Genomic DNA, 25,203 nt, shown 5'->3' on the forward strand with positions numbered 1-25,203 from the left:
TAACAACCAGTTACAGGTAAATTGTAGTTTGCATTGTATCAAAATTGGATGGAATATTTTTTAACATACATTTTTGTAGTATATTCTGAAAATATTGTGAAAATACCTAACCAGATTAACACTCGGTAATTCACCTGGTCAAATAACTTAACAATACTTTTCCACCACTAATACAGATACCCATTACTAAAAGAAGGGACGTGAATATTATTCAAAGTTCAACCTTAAGACATCAGTTAAGGAACATTACTTTTGTACAGGAAGTCCTCGGTTAACAACGTCCTCTACCTGTGGCGTGTTGTAATTACATCACCATCTTAGATAAATTTCTTAAGCCACTCTGGTTCCATCATTCCAACGCATGGCGTTAAAACAACAACGGGAACTACTGTAGTTGTCGAGCAGAGTGGACAAATATGTCAAAGAGAAAACCGTACGTGACCATAGGTGTTCTGGGCCTCAGCTTCTTCAGAACACAGTTCAGGCTCTTCTACTATTGCAAACAGAACCCTTGTATTACAGTGACTTTATTTTTGCTTTCAAGCCAATCCTATTTTTCATTTTCAATGTCAAATCTCACGTGGACTGACATTTCACCTTTAGATTTCATATATGCATGGGATTTCTACAAGGCATGTTTGTCTCATTTCTGCTCCCAGTTCTCTTCATTTACCGATTCCCACCCTCAGTGAAGGCAGCGGAGGTTGTTGTGTGTAAAACTGTCAGTCAAATCTGTCATTAAAAAGAGAGCATGTATTCAGAGGAGATTTTATCAAACAGGAATCTCAGTATGTGCAGAGCCTCTCTCTCCATTGCATACCAACTACAGTTTACTTCAGCTTTTAAGTGATAGTGTAATTTTCTAGGGTCGGTCTAAACCCCCAGTGTCTCACTGGTCCATTATGATTCCAACCTACAATAACTAATGAGGGGAAGATAATTAAAATGTATGAAGTCAATATATTGAGCATTTTCTCCAATCTCATAATGTTTAGCACATGCACACACACAATTGTTATATGTGACAATATTTGAGGGAGACATTGTTAGCCGGTGAGAAAAATTGCTCAACTACTTTCAACTACACGGAGCAGAGATAGCACCACAGAACAAACATAACGACTTTACAAAATTCAATCAATAAAATGAGGGTTGGAGGGTTAAAGGTAGACTCATCAGTGCTGTTCTGTGTCTCCTGTGAAAATAGAAATACAAAAATTAAAAAATAAATTAAAAGAATAAATCAATACATGAGGTTGAGTTACGCTTCGCGGCCATTTAGGCGCCCGGGGTGCAGTGTGTGAGGACGGTGCCATGCTCAGAGCACCTCAGTGGTAACTTGGCAGCAGGACTCGAACCTGAAGCCTTCCAGATCCAAGTCTGCTTCCTTAACCACTAATCCACCACTGCCTCTAATGCAATGTTCAAACAAGACTTTTTAAATAAATGTATGGGAGAGAGTAACATAACCATGAGACGTTGTTTCAATTAATTTAAATATTTTCTAAACGCATTTTGTCAAAGGAACCTGCAGGCACATAGTGGCATTGGTGAGAATGAAGTGGATCTTTGTTGCATTTCAAGCAGGCAATTGCCTTGATGTAGATTGGCGACTGTTTTCAATCTCACAACGAGCCACTCAGCTTCAGAGATGGAAAAAAATGTAAAGGAGAAGGGAGAGAATGCAAACCAGGAATGTTCCTGAACTGTTAGAAACCATCTTCAAGCAGCATGACACTCTTGATGCAACGGTGTGAAGAAAATTGTTCCTAGATTGAACAGGGTTGCTGTGTGGAGAACAAAAAGGAATGAAGGATCTAACAAGATCACTTCAGTTTCCAACCGTAACTGGCTGTAGCATATGAAAACGACATGTGGGAGAGGGGGCCATATTGAGAATAATAATTTTAAAAAATCACAAGATTATGTCGTAATTGCATGAGAAACAAAGGTTCAACATTTTTAGAAACAGGTCATAAATTTAAAAGAATAAAGCCATAACTCAAAGATTAAAGTCATACATTTAGATAATGGTGTTTTGAAGGTGATGAGAGAATTGCCCACAGCGTTGTGTGTCAGAATGAGAAACGTGGAGAATCCTCTAAATTTATGACTGGACTTTTTTCTCGTAACATTACAACTTTATTCTCATAAATTTCAGGCATTAATCTTGTCATTTTAATTATTTATTTACTGTCATTGCCCTCATACACTTTCATATTTTTTGGACCCGTCCTTGACGGGCCTGAGGATGAGCCAGCATCCAGACTGCTTGATGTTGAGAAGATGCTCCAGCCCGGTCGGTTCTGCCTTTGGCCACAGCTTTAGCCTCAGCCTTTATCAGCCAACCTAATATAATTTGTCACCTGCTGAAAGCCACATTTATGACATGTGACAGGCCTGAAGCGAATGAAAACCAACGGTTTAACCTTTGGATTACTCAGGCCTGATTAATGACTTTTTTCACTAAACCTTTTTTGAAATAAACTAATTAGCAATTAGGAAAAGCTTTTAAATGTAAAATTTAGAAAGAAAAACAACATCCCCTTGCTCACATCCTTGCAAAAACAAACAAACAAACAACCAATGGGTGTCCTGATATGATGATTAGTGCTCTCTGCCTTCATGTGCAGCATCATCATGGATGAGATGTTTCTGTGATCAGGTTAAACTGAAGGTGTTTCCTTCTCTCAGTGTTTCACCTCTGCAGGACATAAATAGCGCTACTTAATTAATCCTGCAGTAATAAATGCTTTAACACAGATTCAATTGAACGGAGTGAGCATATATAATGAACCTGTCGCTACGTCCTGTTTGCTGAGCCGCTTTCACTGAGCAGTAAGTGGAAGCAGCATGGAAACGAACCGAGCTGTGCTCGGCAAATCAATAGACAGCTTTTCTGGCCCGGCAGTTTGCTTTAACGACTGTCATTGTGCGCTGGTGTGAAGTCTCCGAGTATATTCTCTGAAAGTCAATAAAAGACACTAAACCACATGTAGGAGTGTGGGAAGAAAGACAGACACCAGTATCCTGGTACTTATCCCGATGGTTGTGTGGCGGCTCATCGGCAGAACTCAGCACGACAGAATGAATCGGCCTCGTTTGTTGCCCATGAATCACCAGCGGGCGCAGAAACAGAAACCTCCAGGGGTGTGTTCATTCGTTTCCCGCTCGTCCTGTTTCTTCTCGTCACCTTTAAATATTACAGAGAATACGATTTTTCATCAACTTGAAAATATTTGACATCAATATCACTCTAAATAGTTCATTCAATTATCGCGTGGAAGCCTGGCTCATCAAACTGAAGTGAAGCCCAGCTTCCCAGAAGTGATCATTGTTCCACAATTATCCAATCAGTGCTGAGTCCCTGCAATGAAAAAAACATTCAGAGAGCTGCTCATTGAAGCCAATTACTTTAACTGGGTGACATTTACAAACATTATCCAATCAGGTGAGCTGTGCTAATCAGCTGAGTCTGGGTGAACTAAACATATACAAGTAGTTGGAGACGCACTGGCATGATAATTCACCAAGGCCCAGCTCAAGGTATTGTACCATCATCTCCATAAGTTCCCATAGTTTTACAGTGTAATGGTCCAACATAGAACCACGGAGGTTGCCGTTTTTTGTCTTGTCATGTCACATTGCACTTTGACCCCTTCTAGGACAGAAGATTCCAAATCTATACCTCGATCAATAAGGTGAATATACGAACTCTTCTGTCTGCCTCGGTGCAGATGAGATTGTTTTAAAGTTTTAACCCTTTTTATTTTTCATATAACAAATTTAAATTAAAATTGACCTTCAAACTCAGTGTTAATATGACTAGGACGTGTGGGTCCCATCTTGGGTGTTCTTTTAAGCTGGGTTGTAAACGTTCTACCCAAAAGTTGTGGACCCAGGACCTTCTGAGTGCCTTACACTCAGAAGGTCCTGGGTTCGAGCCCCAGAGTAACCCCATAGCTTGTACCGTCCATCGGGCAGATCACCATAAAGACTTCCCAGTGTGGGATCAATACAGTTCTCATCATCAACATACTACCTAATGATCTACAGAGGAAGATGTCACAACATCCACTGATATGACAGTTCAATGACCGCGATAAGCATGTGATAAATTGCTTTTCTTATTACTGACTAACTAGATCCGTCCCTTAGTTAACCTGAATGATGATTTTATCTTTTTACCTTCATCGATGTGTCATCAAGGACCACAGTTCCTGGTTGATGAAGGTTCCTCCTCTGCTGATCTACAGCTCTGTTCCATGTTCGATGATCTGTATTTCCTAATACAACACTGTATGTGGTTTCACACATTTCTGCTTCACCTGCACAGAACCTCTATCAAAATACTGCATGAAAACATCCTCAGCGCAGCGTGAGCCAGGAGACCTAGCTTAGCTTCTTAGATGCTGATCTCCTCAGGTTAGTAATCTGTCCCTGAGGAGACGTCTCTCCTCCACTGGAAGAAGAAAGAGATTTTTCATTCCTAAGGTTTTGTATAATCTTAACAAAGACCCTGTCACTCAGAACCTGACGAAGCACAATTTCAGGATCATATGAAAATTACATTTGGAGCTGTATTTTATGAAACTCATTTTCATCAACTTTCCTTGCAGTGTGCACATGAACATCAAGAAAGCTTTTTAGCTTTTAAACTTTTAGTTTTAGCTAAATGTTAAATAATGCAATGTTTTCCCAGCATGAAATAATCTGTTTATATATGTGTGTGTATATATATATATATATATGTATATATATATATATATATATATATATATGTATATATATATATATATATATATATGTATATATATATATATATATATATATGTATATATATATATATATATATATATGTATATATATATATATATATATATATATGTATATATATATATATATATATATATATGTATATATATATATATATATATATATATATATAGTGGCCTTTTTTATTTTAACCTTAGTCATTTTGCTATATATTTTGCATAGTTATATTTGTGCTGCCTTTATGGACAAAGTATCAAGTAAATATGGCTAACCTTTTAGCGTTTCTACCTTTTGTAGTATGCCTATTTGGATAAATTATGTTTTTTTTTGTCTGCAGCATATTGTCCTATAATTATTCAGTCTCTTCAATGTTCTCTTGAAATGATTGAAATGCTTTTTGAGTAGCAGTAGCATGAGATGGGTCAAAGGTCACGCAACCATGTGTTTAGAATGTTAGTCAACAGTAGTCAGCAAACCTGATGGACGATCCTAAAGCCTTCCACACTAAGCCTAGGTAGTAGGCTAATGGGGGCCAATGCTAACTATGTTTTATTCATGACGCTGATATCAAAGAGGTCAGAGAAAATAGCTTATGGACGGTTTATCTTTAGATCTGTCTACTGCCGTTATGCAATCTTCCAGAGGTAAAGCTTTCTCTCTGAGTCCAAGTCTGTCGTGAGAGCTGCAGGATGTACGGAATCAGTTTTATTTACTTTCTCAACAAGGGCAGGAATTTGATTTAATTCAGATGCTTTCACAAAATACACCAAGGCATCTCCATAACTGTGGGGTTCAGAGACATCGGCGCTTCAGAAGAACGGCCGCCTTTAGGGAGCGATCATGTTGTTGGTTACGTGCTGAGAGGACGCTGTTTGCGTGTCAAGGGTAAGGTTGAAAGCAAAAGTTTCTTTCCCAGCAAACAGAACTGAAATTAAACACGAACGCCCACTAATGAAGAGCAGGAACACTGGGCCTGTTGACATCTGGACTTCTCACATGATGCTACATCACACATTGCCAACACAGTAGTTCAGGTTCACTTCAACCTTTTGAACATACTGCCCTCTGGGTGCAGATACTAAACTCTGAAGAGGAAGAAGGGCTTGCTTTGGTAACCGCCGTATCCCAGCAGCCACTGCTGCCCTGAATAATAAGCCTGGCTCAGGGCACTAGTTAGTATGGAAATGACAGTTAGGTCCTGTTGTTTGTACGGTTATACCGAGGTAACAGTCTCAATCTGTTCACATCATTAATATCTGGAAACATTATAAACAACAGCAATCCGTCAAAGAGATTATCAACTTATCACATATCTAAATTAATTATTAATTGAAAAGTAATTTATTGATTATTTGAGAGGTATGCATAGCTTTGTTGTGATTCGTTTAAATACATTGAATGCTTGTTATTGACGTCATTGACACCGACGATGTATAGCCAATTTTTGTCACCATTATCATCCAATATAAAAGCACTGATAGGTCGCGCAATTGTTTCGGTTTTATTAACACCAGCCTCTTTCGGTCACGAAACTCTAGGGAAGTTTGTCCAAGTAGAGTTGCCGTTTTTCGCTGTCCAAGATGGCGACCATTTCGCGCTTGGCCAAACTGCAGTGACACGGCGGAGGAAAACATTTTAAAAAACGTGGGGTGTGACGTTAGACGCTGAAAAAGTCCGCCGCTCGCTTTAAAAGCCTCAGGTGTTCGAAGTGATTCCTAATTCGCTGCTAAATAGAAATGTAAGTGTCTTTTGGATTTGTTATTCCATACTTTTGACGGGCTGAACATATGTATTAATTAGGCAAAATAACCTTGACTTCACACATTTGTTTTTGCCTCCTGAAACTAATTTAAAAAACTTTCACAGTGTGTTTTTTACACTGTGTTAATGCATTGAATCACATTTGACCATTTTAGTGTTTTAAGTACAGCTTCAGTATCTTCTATAGGATGTTAATAAGACGTCTACATTATATTAAACTTGTATTCAACAATGTTTGAACAGATGGGGTTTCTGGGAACACAGACCAGGAGTAATGCAGAGTCAAAGGAGACTCCTTAAACTGAAAGACAAGGTGAGAGTCAAACTCTATTTAATGAGAGGGTGACTATTTGACAAAAGTTGTGCACACACTAGAACTTCAGTAGTTAACATGACTCTGTCTTGGATTTATTTTTCAGATTGGTCATCATGAAGATCTTCAACATGGTAGGGAGCGTCATGTTTTTTTTTTTTTTTTAATTCTTAGTCACCACTGTCTGCTACCAGGCAGCTGTACCACTGTCCTCTATGTGGCTGCTGTGCCGTTATCTTCTTCCTACCCACTGTGTCGTTGTCCTCTATGTGGTCACTGCTGTGCCCTAGCTGGCTGCTGTGCAGCTGTCTCCTTCCTTGCCGCTGTCCACCCTAGCTGCTGTCCTCTCCCTGGTTTGCAGTTGGCCCATTAAATATAACATGATTGTTCTTTCCTGAACCTACAGCACTTGTGAAACATGTGAAACATTAAATAACAAACTTTGTTTACTACAAATGTTCATAAAGTGAATTTTAAAAAAAACAGAACAATACGATTGACCGTTAATTGGAGTTATATCTAGTTGCTTCCTTCTCTTTTCAGTCACAACCTGCTGTTTTGACATTCATGGGTTGAATTGGAAGTTGTCAAGGTTTGTGTTGTGTTGTCCAGGGCAACGGAAAAACAACTGCCATGTTGGTAAATGCCATCTGCTAATGTAAAAGTTAAAATGTATTTAAATCAAGCGTTTACCATAACATTGAAAAATTGGCCAGAAATGTCAAAATAACTAAAGAATATAATAATTTTCAGTTAAGCAATGAGTATGCTAAATTTTAGCATTAAATTCAAATTGTTGGGGTTCAATTTTGACGAACTGTATTAGCATGGTGGGTGTCTATTATTTATTTCCTCTCTGAAAGATGGCAACATTGCCCACCTGTCAGGTAAAACACAAATGAGTTGAGTGAATGTTTGTCTCTAAAGCTCATTTGCTTAATTTGCTTGAGTTATTACTTGCATTCGTTTGTCTGTTGTGAAGTAGCCTGTCTCATTCAGGGAAGCAGAATAATTGTTGCAGAGCTTGAACACGCTGTTTGTTTTCAACATTCATACAAACGTTACACGGTTTGATTTAAGAATTTCCATCAGCCTTAATGAGGCAACCACTTCTACAATTAACTTTAGTCAATTCTAATCTCCAGACACGGAAGGCTCACATTCAAAAATGCCAACAGCCAATTGGCTCACGAGTTATACAGTAATACATATCACTTAAAAAGCCATCCATGGACTTAGCTTAATGAAATTAATACCAGTGCTGACGTAAAGCAAAATAATCAGAGATAAGATCGATGTTTCAGACAGTATTGACAAGAAAAAGAAAATAACTGTAATAACTGCTGTAGAAATTTACACACAGAAATACATTATTAACAGTAAACTCTGTTTACCTACAATATATTCATCTATTTATCTTATTTGTTCTTTACTAACATTTAGCTTTCTAACCTTGTTCTACGGCTAAGTTTACTGTTCCGCTACCAAACCTTATCGTTACCTTTATCGTTGGTTATCTTTGATTCATTATGCAGTAAATGTCTGTGCATTAATTTTCTAAAAAATTATGTAGATTTTTGAGAAAATAAAATGTTTTGCACTGGAAAGTTCTGTCCTTTAATAATAAATATCTGCCGTGGCTCATCGGGAAAAAAAAAATACTAGACTCCATAAAGTAAGTCGTCACTAACACCACGAGATTACACAATAACTGCGAGTAAACGGTTTCCGCCGCCGGTGGGTTCTACTGTTTAAGGGAGGAAATCTTGTGCCCTCTAGTGGAGATTGTTAAATAACACAACTCAAACCACGGTCTACACATCTTCAAAATTAAAATTAAATTAATTTTCTGTCATGTCATGATAACGCAAGTTGTCTTTGTGACCTAAATATATAGGTTAATCATCAAAAGCCTTTTATAGACTTCGGTTCAACACTTATAAAATATAATATATTATATAAGTCCACCTTCATACAGAGAACATTCCGCACTGCAGTGATTGAGCTTGTGCTAATCAGTAGCGCCACCACCTGGTACAGTAGTGCAGTTGTACTCCCAGTGGGCTGACTTCAATGTATAGGACAGATATTACACAGTTCTCAGTAATGAAGAGACACTTTAAAAAAGAAAAATAAATATTTTATTTTAATACAACTTCTTCATGACATGAAATACAAGCAACAAAACAACTTCAAAATTTGTTAACATCTGAACCAGAACATTCCTCGACATAAATCACAACACATTAAAAAAGTGTGTATGCAGGGATATCATACGTAAAAATAAATACACATAGTCTACACAACTGTAACAGTACACAACCTTTATCAAATACTGTGACTAAAATGAAAATGGAAGATCTAACATACTGTAATAATAACAATTAGGTATCTTTCCCAAATTTGGGTAAAGAGGATTCGTTTGTCTGGCTACAGAGTTTCAAATAGTGGGTTGTGGGTTGAATTCGTAGCTGATGGAAAAGTTTTCTATGTTGGTCTTGCTGGAAAAACTTGCTGCATCCTGTACTTCAGAATTTAGTCTTGTAGGTCGGGGGCATGGAAAAAGAATGACGGATGAAGTAGGTGTGGTAGAGGTCTATCAAGCCAACAAAAAAAATCACAAATGTCACAAAACCAAACTAGTTATGGGGCAAAATGTGGTAGGTTGTGAGCTACTGGGCTTTAACTGACCATGGGCGTAAATCTTTTGACACATACGATTAAACGTGTTGGGTCATATGGCCAGAACTGAAGAGTTATGAAACGTGTGCAGCTCTGATTTAGAATACTGATGGAAATCCCCAGCACAGCCTAAACCTTCTAACTACAAGGAATGGCGTCATATACCTCTGGTAGAGCTACTGTTTCACACTCTCTCTCAGGGACAGACTGACCACAATGATAGAAAATACAGCATGCCTACAAGCAAGTACCAATATATAATCAAAAACTTAAAAAACTTTGGTCGCATAGCTCATCCCACATACTGTATATACATATAGTGTATTTACTGGTCTACAGTATGTAACAAACAATGCCGCAGCTTTATTCTGAGACATCCAAATGTGGCTCGCACTCTGCTGCTCTATTTGTTTGTAGAGGTCTTGAGGTCAGGTGACAACCATATGTGAGCCACGACCTGTTTAGGCACATTGAGCTTGAGTATGTGACATCACACTGGCTGGGACATCACCTGAAAGCCACTTGAATACCACCTGAGAACTGTGTGTAATTGGTCTGACCTGGCTGTGGTGAAAAACTGTTGATGCGTTACTGTAATGAGCAGATCACTGGAATCAGGACGAGACAGAACCCGACTCCTCGGCATCTGTGGAGTCACACTCATCAGCAGACTCTGTCAGAGCTGGGTAAGGCCGCGGCTGATCCAGGTTGACGTATGTGATGTTCAGACTGATGTAGTGTTCTCCCTCCAGGCCTGATATGATGCTGGAGACGGATGACACTAATGTAGCGAAACCAGGCCTCTGCTCTGGGTCTGGGTCCCAGCATTGTAGCATAATTCTATACCTGCAACACAAGGTGTGTCTGAGCATTTAACAAATATAATAATATTAATAACACACTTGCTTTTCATGCACTACATAAGACAGCCCATCAACACCCGCTGTTAAAAATTACTATGTAAATTTTACTGTTGGTAAATTTTTATTTATCTACTTTTTACTTTCACTTGAGTAGCTTGTTCTTTGGTGTATTCTTTACTTTGCTCTTATGCTGCAAAAACGCAATGTAAGAGAACCTTAATTTGTGAAAAAGCTTCTGGTTCATGATTCTTTTCTACTTTATTCATGTTGAAATGTGAGGTAGAAACACTCATTAACTTACAAACAGAATCACTAAGCCATTTTGGAAAAGTAGCAAACGGACCCTTCACTGATTTATCCCAGCAGCAGCCTGTGGACTTTGTGCTGTTGTCTTTTCTTTCTTCTTTGTGAATCTGTGTTGGATGCTGTTGTTGAGTCAGAATACTTCAATGTGGCCTCAAATTATGGTTGGGTCATTTATGTTTAAGTTAGGCTTTAGCTAAATGTGACTAACACAGTACATAAGTAAACTTAGTCATGACATGTCATAACATATTAACGGTCACTCTATCATGACTCATGAACAACTTCCTGTCGTGAATCTAGTTATGGAGAATTTTTTTATTTTTTTAAATTATTAACCGTTTGACAAAAACTATTACTGATAGTTTGGTTACTCACAAAGGGTCAGGACAGTACTGTGGCTGTGGTAGACGCCTGCCCTTCAGTAAATAGTGTGTGATGTCATAAGGGTCAACCTCTGGGTAGGGGCTGGCTCCTCGGGTCAGCATCTCCCACATAAGCACCCCGAAGGACCACTGCATCAGAGAGGGGAAGGTTACACAACAGAGGAATCCTTCATCAGTGGCTTTTTGTTTGTTTTAGCTCAGTGAGTTTGCAGTGTATTGATGGACATAATACGTGTTGCTGTGAACTCCATTGCTTTTCTACTAGTCTTTTCTACTAACCACATCTGATTTGGAGGTGAACTTCTGTGTCTGCAAACTCTCAATAGCCATCCATTTGACAGGCAGCTTGGCTTTCCTGTGGTCCTGAACACTGTAATACTCCTTATCAAACACATCTCTGGCCATGCCAAAGTCGGCCACCTTCACTGTGTAGGACTCATCCAGCCTAGGGACAGACAGAGATAACACGTAGTGTCAAACGTACCTTACAGTGTCAGTGCAGACAGGATCTTAGACAAGTTCCATCTACCAATCATTAACTCACATGCAGTTACGTGCAGCCAGGTCTCGGTGTACAAACTTCTTCTGGGCCAGGTACTCCATCCCTTTTGCAACTTGCAGCCCAAACCCTATCAGATCCTTTACAGTGGGATTCTAAACATATGTCACCAAGAAAAGAAAAAAACAAACAAAACCAAATCGTGGAATAAAAACACAGTTAGATTTTAGCCAGTTTTTACATGAGCCATTTCTCTCTGCATCCAGAATCTCTTCCCAATTTGTATAAGACTAACTTTGACTCTTTCTCTGTGAATAGGAGAATTTCTGCATATATATAAAACTTGTAAAAGTGTAAAAACGGCTCCTGCACCCTTTTCTCGCAGCGTATGAAATGCCTCAGATCCCCATGTTTCATGTATGGTAGCACCACTAGAGGGAGGCCTTCCTGAGGCAGGAGTATACCCAGCAGAGACAGAACATTGCTGTGGTGGAAGCCCTTCATGATGATGCCTTCCTTCAGAAATTGCTCCACCTCCTCTACATCTGTTATTCCTGTTGACAGACACATCAGGTCATTTAACAATAATGACAGTATGTCTTCATTTAAACTAGCCTAGTTTAAACAGGGCCAATAAAAGTAATGAAAATAAAGTAAAAGTTCCTAGTGAGAGCTTTACTGCACATGTTAAATACATTTTGTAAGAATTTCATTATCTTTTTGTCCTACTTGTTCTTCATGGGCTAGATTGAAGCGATCGTCTGGAAAGCAATTATTTTGTCAACATTTTCTTGGTGATATTTATGGATCATTTTGTGTTATTTAAGGCATATTTGAACTGTATTTAAATCAATATTTTTTATTAATAATTTCTGTAAGACATTGTTTTAATCAACTTACACTTGAAATAAATACTCACTGTTTAACGACTTTACAGCACAGTGGATTTCTCTGTTGTTGTGGTCAGTAAAGTAGCCATGGTAGACTGTTCCAAAATGACCTTCAGAAAGAAAAAGCAACAGTGGACAATCCATTCAGATGGAACACCAATCTAAGACTCAGTGATATTTCCTTTCATTTCAAAGTAGGACAGTGGGATCAGTTACCTTTCCCTATGATGCGATGATGCTGCACAAGAAGCATCTGAGCAGGGATGAGAACATCCTTCACCTCCTCCAGCAGCTCTGGCCTAAAACTGGAGATGGAGATTTTCTCCGGAGGCATAAGAGGAGTCAGAGTAGCTTCAATACTGTCAGCAGCAAAGGCCAGTCTGGGGAAAACCACTGGAGCCCTGAGTGAGATGGACAGATTCCGGGACACAACTGTCCACAAAGAGTGAGATAACTGTGTCAAGATAAACACATTTCAGTCACATCAATACAAAAAAGACCTGTGATGTGTACATTTAAGTAACAAAACAGTGAACGGCGTTCTTTTGGTAAATGTTTTCCTGCTCTGTTATTGTTGTTCACCAACACGCACTAATAATTGTATCCATAGCTCTGAGGGAGGCTGCTCTCAGTCATGTTCAACAATAAGAACGATAAACATATTTACAACATAGACAAAGTACGTCCCTGTGACTTTTTTTATTGTGAAGTTTTTTTTTTATATTTATATTTGGGCTGTAACATTTCTGTTACTCTATTTAGCATTGTTTTGACTAATTTGATTTATTATTATTATATATCTCATTTTAGCAGGAGTGTATAATCTTTTTAAATCCACAATATGTTCAGATCCAAACCTCCCCTGTAGTCCCCTGCAGGTGAAAGTTCCACATTATTGGTTCCAGAGCGGTTGGCGTTGTGTGACAGACGAGTCTCTACCATAGCGGCTGAAAAACATTTTACAACTGGTTTTTAATCATTTACCAGGACAGAGAACATGCATCAACTTTGCAAAGACAGAGATGTTCTGCTTGAAGAACCAAGTCACAAATTTTATCCACAGGCATTAACAGTTGTCCAAACAGTTTCATCAACGGTCATGTAACACAGACACGTCCAAAGTCCAGTGAGGCAGCTGTTTGTGTCAAACATGTAATATGTCAAATCTTTTCTCTTTTTTTTTATCAGCATTTTCTTTTTTGTTTTTGTACATTACTCCCAATTATTTAAATGTTATAGTATTTCTTTGGCTGTTATTTTTTTCAAGTCAAATCTGAGATTAGATCTTTATTAGGACTTGTTGTTTATAAATGACTCCTGTTAAAATCAAAACTGTTGCCCAAACCCAAAATAGAGTGAAAGACAAAGCAGGGGAGCTCACCCTTCTTTTTTTTCCTCAGATGTTTCATGACAGCAAAGGCGAGAGCAGCTCCAGCCACCAGGGCAGCCAGAATCCCCAGAACGATCCCCACCATGTAGTGGTTACTCACTCTCACCACTGTGCCAACGTTATGGACTTGACCATTAATGGAGATCTCGAAAACAAATGGCAGCACCAGGCACAAATTATCTACCTTTTAGTTTTCAACTTTTACTTGAAAATGTTCTTTTTATAATAGTTTTTAAACTAATGTAAAATTTGACCTGAAGCAGGAATTTGACTTTTGCAAACTTTATATCCCCCACACACTTTGAAAGACCAGTTCATAAGAATAGTGTTTGTTGTTGTTGTTAGTTGTGGCCAGAAGACAGAAGGACTTCCAGCCAAACACACCTTCACTGGCAGACCTTCCCTGGAGATGGTCATGTTTTTAGGGATCCTGCAGGTTATTTCATTGTCCAGGACTTTAGCATCACAGTCGACTCCGGCTACTGTCATGACGATGGTCATACAGGAGCTCACCAGGTTTAGCTTCTGGTGCTGTGGACAGAGATGTTATATCAACATAAGGTCATTTGCTTTATTATAGTGAAAGTCCACATAACAAGGTCTGCTTGGTTATTTCACGTAAACAAACCAATAAAAGAGCAGCTGTCTTTTATTAAGGCCCATAAAGATAATTCTAAAAATGGTTTAATTCACAGTATTAATCCTTATTATTGTTTTGATGAGATAGTTACCATGTGTTATTCTCGTTTGGCAACATTTTTACATACATTTTCTAGTCACAATACTATATATATTTTTCATTTTTGATATTTTATGTAATACAGGAATATTTTTTAAAAATTGTATCAAACTTTTTATCTTAAAAATAATTTGCATGGAGGTGTTTTTTAATGGCTTCTATAGCTGAAACAACAGGCTACGAGACTTAAAAAAATCTATAGCTACAGTTAGGCAAAAATGGACTACAACTGGACTTTGGCCGAGATTTCAGACATATTCATTATGTGTTGTGTACAGTGTGTGGCAGTCTTACATGTAGTGAGACTTCATCGAAGCCTGGGTACAGATTCAACACATGGCCCTCTGTTTCAAACGGGATGGGTTTGCCATAGGGATGATAGGAGAACTCTTTGTTCCACAAACCCACTGCTCCGTCCATGTCAAAAGACAACTGTCCCTCCTCCGTCTCATCCCTGGGGAACACGGGTGTGATACACTCCATCCTTGTTGGTAAGGACTTTCCTATGCAGTCCTGAACAAAAAATAAATAAACAAAGAACATAATTATAAGCACCATAAAAAGTTTGATTATCTTTAAAATATTTCCCATGTGGTTCTAAAGAGCTTTAAAAAGTTCTTATTATTGCAATAGATTTCTGACAATTCAGACAAATATTTAGGTAGGTCTATATCATACTCTGGTCACAGGTTTCAGGTGACTTTCATTGGGTCTAAAGCGGATAACGGTGCGATACACAGAGTCCAGGTTCTCTCCTTCAATGACGATCCTCGAGCCTCTGCATAGACATAGTGAACATGGTGAATACATGTCATGGTGATTATCAGAGATGTGGTGAAGGTGTAAGAGGAGCTCTCTGTGACGTACCGGTCAAAGCTGCAGTCGGGCAGCACAGCTGTGACCTTTGGCTTCTCTTTGTAGTAAAACACCTTGGTTGTGAGGACAGGAGACTTGTCGATGAAAACACTTAGTGGGACGTCTCTCACCTCTGATATGGGCTCAGACAGACAGATGATGGAGGATACGTTGCCTTTTGGCTTTGTCACTCTGCGTAAGAACAGAAACAAAAACTGGACTCTTCATCCTTAGAAGAGTTTAGTATTGTGATGTAAAAACACACTATTGTTGTCATTCTGATTTTTGCGAGTGGTTAAAGCTATTTTGGTTAATGATTGTAGACAACTGTGTACAACTGGGTTGTTTTTATTGGACACTTGATCCTAAATAGATTTGATTAAAAAAAAATTCCAGACCTTTTTATTGGACAGGGCACCTCATTCAGAGTGACTCTCCTAGTTTTTCCAGCATCCAGATGAGGTCCAGTCACTGTGATCAGTGTGCCTCCAACACGAGGTCCATAGTTGGGCTGGATTTCTGTGATGTTTGGAATCTGAAGCAACAACATTTAAACTGTTCTTGTTATTATGGATGGACATTTTCTGAAAGTTGTATTGCACAGGAGTAAGACTAAAACCAACATTACCACAAATGTGAAACCTGTCATTTCTGCTTTCCCATCAATGTAGTAGCGTCTGTCAACTTTTTCCTCACTGACTTCCACAGTGACGTTGACTGGTGTTGACAGCTCTGTGGACCCAGAGCGGATCTTGCACACAAGGCTGGACAGAAAAAGTAAAACAACTGAAATATGTATGATGGTAAACTTTAAACGATTTCTTTGGTTGTGTCATTCTACTCCACTGTGACTGAAGCTGCCACTGAGAAAGGTAGTAAAAACAACTTTGTAGTACTAGCCGTTTGTATTACTCATCATCTATGTTGCCATACTGTATATCCTTAAGTATCATCATGCAGTATGTTTATAGATGATGTTTAAAAGATGAAAGTAGGAAGTACAGTAAATAGGACCTACTACTCTGTTGAAGGTTTTCTATTCTTTAATGCATAATACTAAATCTCTTTTGAATAAAAGTTGATACATCTACAAATAACTAATAAAGTATAGGTTGGTAAATTAAAGTTTTAAAAAATATATTAAGATAAGATAAATTTGTATACGATTTTTTATAACAGTTATTAATTCAAATGTATTCTATTGTGCCCCAAAATAATCTTATATCCAGAAGGTTCCAACTCTGGACAGATTTGGATACAAACAATAACATTTGTTTTATGTTAACAGTACAAAGGAAAGCAACATGGAATCTTTCAAACTTCCGTAGTGTGTATAAACCACTTGAATCCACACACCAGTTACTTACTGTGTGCTGTTGCTTTTAACTGGCTGGACGATGCAGGCAGTTTGGCCCAGTCGCACCTGATGTGTTCTAGAGGTGATGGCAGGTCTTAAAGGTGACTGGAACTCCCATCCACACAATGTTAGCTCAGTCTGGCCATCAGGTGGAGCAGTGCGTGGAAAAAACTTCAGTAAAAAAAAAGAATAGAATTTAAATCCCAAAATAAATAAAGCACTAGGTTAAAGTTTATGACAGTTTCCTGTAAAATAGAAATCATTTCATAAATACAACTCTGGGCTAAAACCCACAAAGATAATCCCTAGAAATTACACTTAACTAATGTTATCGTAACTCAACTTACCGGGAACCTGGTACCAACTAACAACCCACTACTCTACATCCACTTTATAATTGCTCTCACTTTCTTCTTTTTAAATCCATTTCCTCCGTCTTTGTTTTTCTCTCCCCTTCATTTCCGTCGTGTTCTATCACCTGCTCTGAACAATCATGTGAAAGAGATTGATACAACATAACCTCTACTGTGTGTCATGGACCAAATCTCACCCCAGCTATTCCAGGTGGACAGGACTCATTTCCCCAGTGACTATGACACTCGCTCTCCCAGGAGCAGATGCCAGAGCACCAGCCGCAGCCCATAAACTTGGGGGCAGTTAGACACATGGCACAGGTCAGGAAGTGGAGGCAACCTGGCCCTCGCTGTGGCACTTGGATCATCTGATAGAGAAAAGAAAAATGCTCCTATATCTAGAGGCTATTGTGATTATCAGACACAGTAGATGAAACAACATCCATCTTTCTGCTCTTCCTCTCTGAGCATGTTGTTGTTATAATAGTAATAATAACAGTATTACCAGATAAATTTCACAATTTCTGAGGAAATCGCAGTATGTACGCATTTTATCTTTGTGGAATCTTGTTTGTTTCTGACTGTACCTTATCTCCAACCACAAAGAGAAGATACTCTGATGAGTAAATGGCAGCGATGGGTGACACTCTCTTGTTCTCCTCCAAAGAATAATTGGCAAAAATAATAGGACTGGATCTTGTCAGTACAAGCTGCTGACACACAGAGCAGATCAAGATCAGAGGTCTGTACCAGTGTATGGTTCATTATGAACATTGAGTAAAGAACAGGTGGACCTGCAGCAGGCGTCCATTGGAAGTGCCGATATGGGCAACGGTCTTGTTCTCGATGGTTGTCACCAGCAGAGAGGTTAGCAAGACGTCTGTCATCTGTCTGTTGAAGAGGTCCACTCTGTAGTAAGGCTTGGACACCATTGTGGGCTGGTCTCTGCAGGTGGCATTGTTCTCCATGCTCTTTGAAGAAGACAGTGGAGCAGCAGAGGAACACAGAAAAACTATTATTTCGATTTGATTCACTACAAACCCCATTTATTTCATAATAGTGAAACATTCCCAAATAGGTACATCCCTAATGTCAGGACTTTGATTATAGTTGTCTTTTTATTAGTTGACATTTGTAAGCTTGATGTAATCCTTTGATACAATGATGGTGAGGTCCACATCCTCCTAAAAAAGCTGAAACCTCAACATGTAAGATTTAAATTATTCATAGTCCAATGGAGTTGAGTGCGGGCCTGCTAAACATTTTTCTTGCTGTGGTCCACTGTTTTAGAGGTTAGAGTTCTTCAAAAGCTGTGTGTGTTTGTCTGTTTGACAATGAATGTCTGGAAGTTCAGAACCTGTTTCTTCCCTTGATATTTATCAACATGGTCTTTCTACTAACACCTTTCCCATAGAGCTAATTAAATCTTTAACTTAAAATATAAAATATATAATATAAATATAACTTTAATTATTATTAACAATTAAAGTTATATCTATCTATCTACCTACTTCCAGCAGCTCATTTTGGTGTCTCGTTAATCCTCAAACACAGGATGTTAGTTCCACGTGTAGGAAAACAAGAAAGCAGGGTGTGTTTTATTGAGGATGTGATATGAGCTGAAATGGTCACCAGAGTAACCGTGAGTCTGGATCACACCGACACTGAGCTACAATAATGGGCTCATTTATAATTCAACAGGCTGTGATAGAAAATCACCAGCGGTTGAACTACCACATGGGAACTGACACCAAGACAGACAGGCTGCTATAAGGACCATAGGAATTTTTTTCTTCTTCTCATTTTTAACTGATAAACTCGGAGTTTCCAAGGTTTTCGCTAAGTTGTTGTTTTTGGCTGGGGGTTTGTGAGTTGTCCAACATATCCTGATATGTAACAACATATCAGTATCTTAAAACAACAGTGCTGCCAACAATATCATCTCTGTCTCATTGACATCTGACTTTTAAAGACTGTGTCAGATTTTTGAGTAAAAAAACTACTGGTAAAACTACTATATATTTTTTTTTTCAAATTTAAAGTATTTTCACTCTTAGTACAATCTGATTTTGGAGTAGTTTTAATTAGCTATAAGCAGATTGTTCTCAGCAAGTCTGCAAATTAAGTGCCTGCAGTAATTAGCCTGCTGGATCACAATACGTGTATTTAATGGGGTATGCGGTCAGATCTAGGCTTGACTCAGGGAGGACGTCCCTGGCTTCCATAGTCCTGTGAGCTGTTCACCTTAAACAACAGGCAGCACATATTCACAGTGAGCAACTCATGTAAGATCTTAAAAAGAAATTATATAGACGCTAGAGTGGAATTGGATTAATTACCTTTTTTAAGGAGAAGTAGCACTGTGTACCAGCCATAGAAACAAATAAGAGATGAAACAATATAAATAAGCATCTGTAGATATATCTGCAAATACTTATAGCCCCCACTCCGAATGCTAATGTTACAGGAAGGTGCAAATTGCACATAGGTAAATGAACATATGTATCAGTTATACTGCTTTTGTATGATTTTACCTTTTCCCTGTTTCTATTACGCAGTGTTATTATTTATTGCTTCTGTAGTCTTTTTGCATATTTAATCGAACTCAATGTGACATATCGTGCCACGATAGATGAGATAAAATTTAAAACCACTGTCAAAATCAGAAAGTTTGTAATTAGATTTTTGCGTTGAGTCTTTTTTGATCCCTTCAGTCCAATGACCAGTAGTGTGTCGACAGACTCACCTCATGAGGACAGCTTTCACAGGGCTGGAAATGGCAGAGTCCTCTGGAGAGCTGCTCTGGTCCCGACTCACAGCAGTCGTCCACCCCGTCAGCGATTGCTTTGTTAACGTTGTCCATTGGGAATGCACACAGAGCCGAGTCATGCTCTGTGACCCCACTGTCATCAGTAACTGCAAAAACCCCGTACAGGATGTCGTCCTCCTCTTCTGCACCTAACTCCTCCGCTAATTCCCTGCCTGCCTTCCCAAAATGAGCAGCCTGGACCACATTGTAGACAACATCCTTATAGGGTTCACTGGCCACATTTCTTCTTCTGCGTTTGGGCTCGAACCGGCATTCCAGGATTACCTCACGGTACCGCTTCATCTCCCATTCATTCCGTGGGAGACGACCAAGACGAGTTTGAAATGGAGATGAGTCCTGATCAGGGCTCTCTCTTTGGACAGAGACAAAGTAGACAAACTCCTGAGTGAAGAAGCTGTAGACATACTCAATGTGATATGTCCTTCTAAGTGCAGGTTGGACGGTGAGACCACGTACGTCACTGTAGAACCCGTCTTCAGTGGCCAGTGGTCGGCGAACCGACAGTGACTTCCTGCCGTATCGCTGGGCCACACTGTCATTGACAGTGGTGGCTACAAAAAAGTAGACAGTTTGACCTTCTTCAACCATGGTGACTTTGGTTCCAAGTGGACTGGCTACACAGTCCGGACAATAGGCAGCAGAGTTGGAATCCTTTCTGAACAAACACTTGGAGTGAGAAGGCGGCTCTCTGTTTGGGTTCAGCTGGTGGAAATAGCAAACACCGTACTGAGAACTTCCACATGAATATAAATACATAAAAAGTGTGTCCAATACAAGTATCTGATTATTGGTGTCCTCTGGAAAGTTAGGGTCCTTGTCAATGTCACATAAATGACATATCTGGCACTCTGGAGTCCCCACTGGCCCAGTGCGGAGCTCCCACACCTTCTCCAAGCTCCTATTCACAGCTTCAATCACATTTTTGGAGGCCACATATACCTCCTGGTAGAGGGAGTTGTTCACAATGTTCTGGATGGGACCCCGGGCCTGGAAGAAGGGCATGGTGTAGACCACAGAGTAGTTGACTGGACTTGGTGCTAATGGAGGGCAGTGAGACATTGTAATGGTCAGCAGAGTCTGGAGCCAGACGCATGCCCCCGACAGCCTGGTCCAGAAGAGCATCTCCACTCTGAGTGGACGTAGAGTAACAGCACAGGCAATGTCAGTTTATCCCTGGGTGAGTTGATAGAACCACAGCATCTTTGTGCCAGAGATGCCTGGAAGGAGATAAATGTGAGACTGAAGTCACCATGATTATCTCTAACATAGGAATGACTGAGCAGCTGAGCAAGGCAGCAAAAAGATAAAGAGAGATTTAAAATAAATACTGTACCTGGGAAAACCCAATAGAACACCTGTGTAACTATTACCCTATTTACAGGACCTTAAAGGTAATTTACCTCTGTTTTTTTTTTCTTTTTTATTAGTACTTTAGGGTTAACTGCAATAAAACTTAGCTACGTTCTACTAACAATAATAAAAAAAAAAACCAATAAAACTTAGCTACGTTCCACTAACAATAAAAAAAAAACCCCAAAAAAACAGAGAGGATAGTACCTGACATGGCTTGGATACAAGGTTAAAAAATCATTAATTATGTACAAAAAATATTATTCTTTTTAAATAATTTATTTACATTTGTATGAAATGAATCGTATCCTCTTTGGTCCACCCTCACTGTACACATGTACAGGAGGTTGTAAAAATAAAAGCTTTCTCATCACAAACTATCAGAGGAAGTGTTTGCTTAATCAAGGGTACAGAGAGTAAAGAAAACATGTTTTTACTGGAACTTCCTCTATAGGTCATATATATCTTTGGGCTGTGTTTGTTCTGATTTATCAGTCATTTCATCTTCTTCCCGGCTCATATTCTCAGTCATGTTCATGTCTGCGTCACGCGTAACAAAAACAGATAGTTTGCCTCTAATGCAGGATGATATGAAGAGCAGTGCTTTTTTCCCTGAAGTCTATCCCGAGCAACAAAATAGAACCCTGTGTGAAACTGAGCTACGTCTCCTTCCAGAACAGACGATGCTTTGGTAGATGATTAACTCTACAAATCACAGTAAAGCTGGATTCAAGAACCCAGTGGCCTCTCTACTTTACATTCCTGTCACAACCACTACGTGCTGTTCAGAGGGAAAGACATGCACGGACTGATGGCTGCAACACGTCATGGGCCTTTTTAAGTCCAATGAGAAGAAAAAGTGCTCATCAATTCGTGCTGCAGAATTTTATCCACACCTTATTTCTAATACAAACATAGCAAAAGCGTATTAGTCCTTGAAGAGAATAGCTTTTTAAAACACAGCTATGGAGTCTGTACCTAAACCTTTAGAGTCTAGTGTGTGAGGTGAGGTGCTGGCATCAATAATTCATAGAAGTGTTACTTTTTAACATTTGCAGATCTGTGCGTTACCGGGGTTAGGGTTCCAGGACATGGGGACACATAGTAATGGTACTGTTTGACTTTGTCCAATTTTAAAGTTTAAAAAAAAAACAAAACACTGACTCTGCATTGACTTTGCTATTTTAAAGCTGGTTAGGCAATGCTTAGGCAACAGTTTGTCTGTTTTTTTCTGTGTCATTTTTAATTATTTTCTTTTTATATTTTCAACTTAGGGTAATTGTGAGATGTTATAAATATTGTTTGTTGTAATATGAAATAATAATATATAATAATAATTCACCTTCTCCATCTAATCTGTTCTAGTGGTGACCACCCAGGAATTCACCCAGTGATGTTGTTGTCTAGGAAGACTTTCAATGTACCTTTGGAAATTTACGTAGGATAATAGGATAATACCGTATTTTTTGGCCTATATTTTATTGTTTATCCACTAGTCTAAAAAGCTTTTTTTCCACATTTTAGGAACTTTTATCTTTTGTTATGTTATTATTTTTGTTATGGTATAATATATTCCAGAAAGCGTTATTGTGTTCCAGTTATTTTGGTTTAGTTACTTTTTTTGCCTACAATGCTCTCTTTTTGTTTCGGATTATTTTGAAGTGTCTTGTTGCTCCCCTTAGCTATTTAGTTATTGTCTGTCATATTTATTAATTCCCTGACTGATACCAATCGATTGATCATTTTGAGCTATTTCTTAACTAACTCTTAAGCTATTAAAACATATATTTTCCAGTATTAGTATTACTATTATTATATTTTGTAGTCGACATTTAGCTTCAAAAGTTATTTCAGCGAATTTTAAACAGTTTCCTGTACACACTGGAACAACATAAAATAAAATATTCCAAACTAATAATAAAAGTAATCCACAATATATGTTGAAAAGACAGAAGAAGCTATGGTACAGTCAAAATATTAAAACAGACAAATAAGTTACTGACACAAAAATAATCTAATTTATGGTTTGAAATAAACAAAAAGAAATATAATCAATGAAAATATAAATAAACAAAATAATAAACAACTTGTTTAAAGGTTTTACCAAACCAAGTGCCACGGGTAGACTGCAGGCCACAGTTTGGGCATGCGTCAAAGAGTAGGCCTCCAATATACCCACATACTTGCTAACACACGTGAAGTAGTATAAGACGACTCACTGTTATTTATTGGCATATGCATTGGTATTCAGGGAGATGCAAGCTTGAGCCCAAACAGTCAATACTGAAAACATATTATACACCAGGGATATGTGTATTGATTAAACAGTGGGCAACGGAAACCAACAGGAACACAATGGAAAAGTGTGGACAGTAACCACGGCTATAGCTTTGAAACCTTCATTGTAACATGAGACATATTCAAAATATGACAAAAAAGAGAAATATTATGAAAGACATGGTTGGTGTAGCAGTAGAGGATTAAATTTGGCAGCAGACGGTCTGCTGTGGTGACTCATGAATGGAACAGCCAAACGGATGGGAAGAGAATGTAGAAGACAAGGATTTATGCCTGTTTGACATAGGCATATATATATAATAAACCATTAACTGCAGGTTAAATCAGAAAAAAAAATTACCAAATAATCTAGCAAACCCTAACAGATTTAGGGGAATATGAGACAGAATATAACATAGCTTACAATTGACTGACCATAAGGCTAATTTGTTATCAAATGGTACAGTAAGTCAGTCAACAAATAGATTTAGTTTTAGCCAAAACAAGCAAATGAAAATCAACGGTGGAAATTTTGCTTAGAAAATGACCAACTAGTTATGTAAGCTATTGTAAAAAATAACAAAATAACCTAAACAATACCTTTCAAAATGGCTTACATTTTAGTTAAAGTTAACTTGATAGACATAACAAAAGATAATTTAGCCTTTTTCAATTTTTGTTTTTTAATGTTATTAGAAATTAGGGGTTTTAAATGGAATTGCTAAAACTATTTATTTTATCTTAACTTGTAAATATTTTTGACTAACATCTTTTTTTGCCGCTTTCAGTCTAATGTCCACTATATTTGGTCCAAATTCCGAATACATTTTAAATTTGAATACTTGAATATTTGAGTAATTTATTTTTGATATTAACAAAGTGAAACAGTAAATATAACCTACCTTCACATCGTCATACGTCCATTAAACACCTGACAGCGATTTTAATGTTATTATCTCTCCGTGTGTTTCTGTTTGTGTTTGTTACCTGTGCAGCCGACAGACACTCGGTTAACAGAAGTGTGTATCCTCACAGGGTCGACACCGCTACGCAAATTAAACGGATCCTGAGTTCATTTCAGCCTCCATCAACACGCTCACTGGGAGATATCGGCTCTCGGACCCGTGAGTGACAGCGCTGCTCCACAGCTCGCTGCCTTCACCTGACCCTGCCCCTCCTCGTCCTCAGCCGTTGCTCCTCCTCAGTTCTACGACTGCTTTTTCAACCAAAGGTACACATACGTCTGTTGTTTTAAATAACCAAAATCAAATTGTTTAAAAATAACGAATAAATTAACAACTGCGCATTGGCAAAAATATCAAAAATAATTTTACAACGGTTATAAAAACCCTTCAATTTCGGGTGAAGGCTAATGTCAAAACGTTAGCAACTGTTATACAGCTTAGTAAACAAAAAGCAATATTTTTTAAAAAAGATGTCCAACAAAATGTATGATGCAAATTTAATACGTGTTGCCAAAGTCTAAGAGAAACTTTATTTAGAAGTTGTTGAAAGGAAATATATTAACATTCATATTATCTCAGAAGCAGGTAAAAAAACCTTTTCTTATTGCTTAGTT

The 25,203-nt window shown here is 38.3% G+C and overlaps 2 protein-coding genes across 3 annotated transcripts in view; one reads left to right on the plus strand and one right to left on the minus strand.

Annotated features, from left to right (window-relative positions):
- LOC103386273 (contactin-4-like) overlaps positions 1–25,203 on the plus strand; it is a 695,358-nt gene that overhangs the window by 142,908 nt on the left and 527,247 nt on the right. The gene's annotated exons all lie outside the window — the stretch shown is intronic.
- Positions 8,969–24,764, minus strand: LOC103386279 (macrophage-stimulating protein receptor-like). Of its 2 annotated transcripts, none has more exons than XM_008320465.3 (21): positions 24,612–24,764; positions 19,914–21,214; positions 17,962–18,138; positions 17,755–17,877; positions 17,365–17,535; positions 16,825–16,985; positions 16,086–16,221; positions 15,856–15,992; positions 15,470–15,649; positions 15,281–15,380; positions 14,897–15,115; positions 14,248–14,394; positions 13,855–14,008; positions 13,331–13,420; positions 12,690–12,905; positions 12,503–12,583; positions 11,956–12,137; positions 11,629–11,738; positions 11,364–11,529; positions 11,077–11,213; positions 8,969–10,378 (listed from the first exon to the last, which is right to left on the minus strand). In XM_008320465.3, exons 2-21 carry the CDS (start codon positions 21,117–21,119, stop codon positions 10,147–10,149), a joined length of 4,125 nt encoding a protein of 1,374 aa, XP_008318687.1. In that variant the 5' UTR covers positions 21,120–21,214; positions 24,612–24,764; the 3' UTR covers positions 8,969–10,146. The 2 variants fall into 2 exon arrangements, with proteins under 2 accessions (XP_008318687.1, XP_024916071.1); XM_025060303.1 differs by having other exon boundaries at positions 24,527–24,758.

The sequence above is a fragment of the Cynoglossus semilaevis genome, chromosome 11 (genome assembly GCF_000523025.1).
Source record: "Cynoglossus semilaevis isolate Cse_v1.0 chromosome 11, Cse_v1.0, whole genome shotgun sequence".
Classification (NCBI taxonomy): domain Eukaryota; kingdom Metazoa; phylum Chordata; class Actinopteri; order Pleuronectiformes; family Cynoglossidae; genus Cynoglossus; species Cynoglossus semilaevis.

Bases quoted from the DNA above. Each gene is read 5' to 3' on its own strand.
- LOC103386279 (XM_008320465.3), bottom strand. From the start codon at position 21,119: ATGCTCTTCTGGACCAGGCTGTCGGGGGCATGCGTCTGGCTCCAGACT. The intron at 16,986-17,364 runs GTGAGATTTGGT...TTTTTACTGAAG, and splicing joins GTCCACCTGGAATAGCTGGG to TTTTTTCCACGCACTGCTCC. The intron at 14,395-14,896 runs GTAAGACTGCCA...CTCTGTCCACAG, and splicing joins TCGATGAAGTCTCACTACAT to CACCAGAAGCTAAACCTGGT.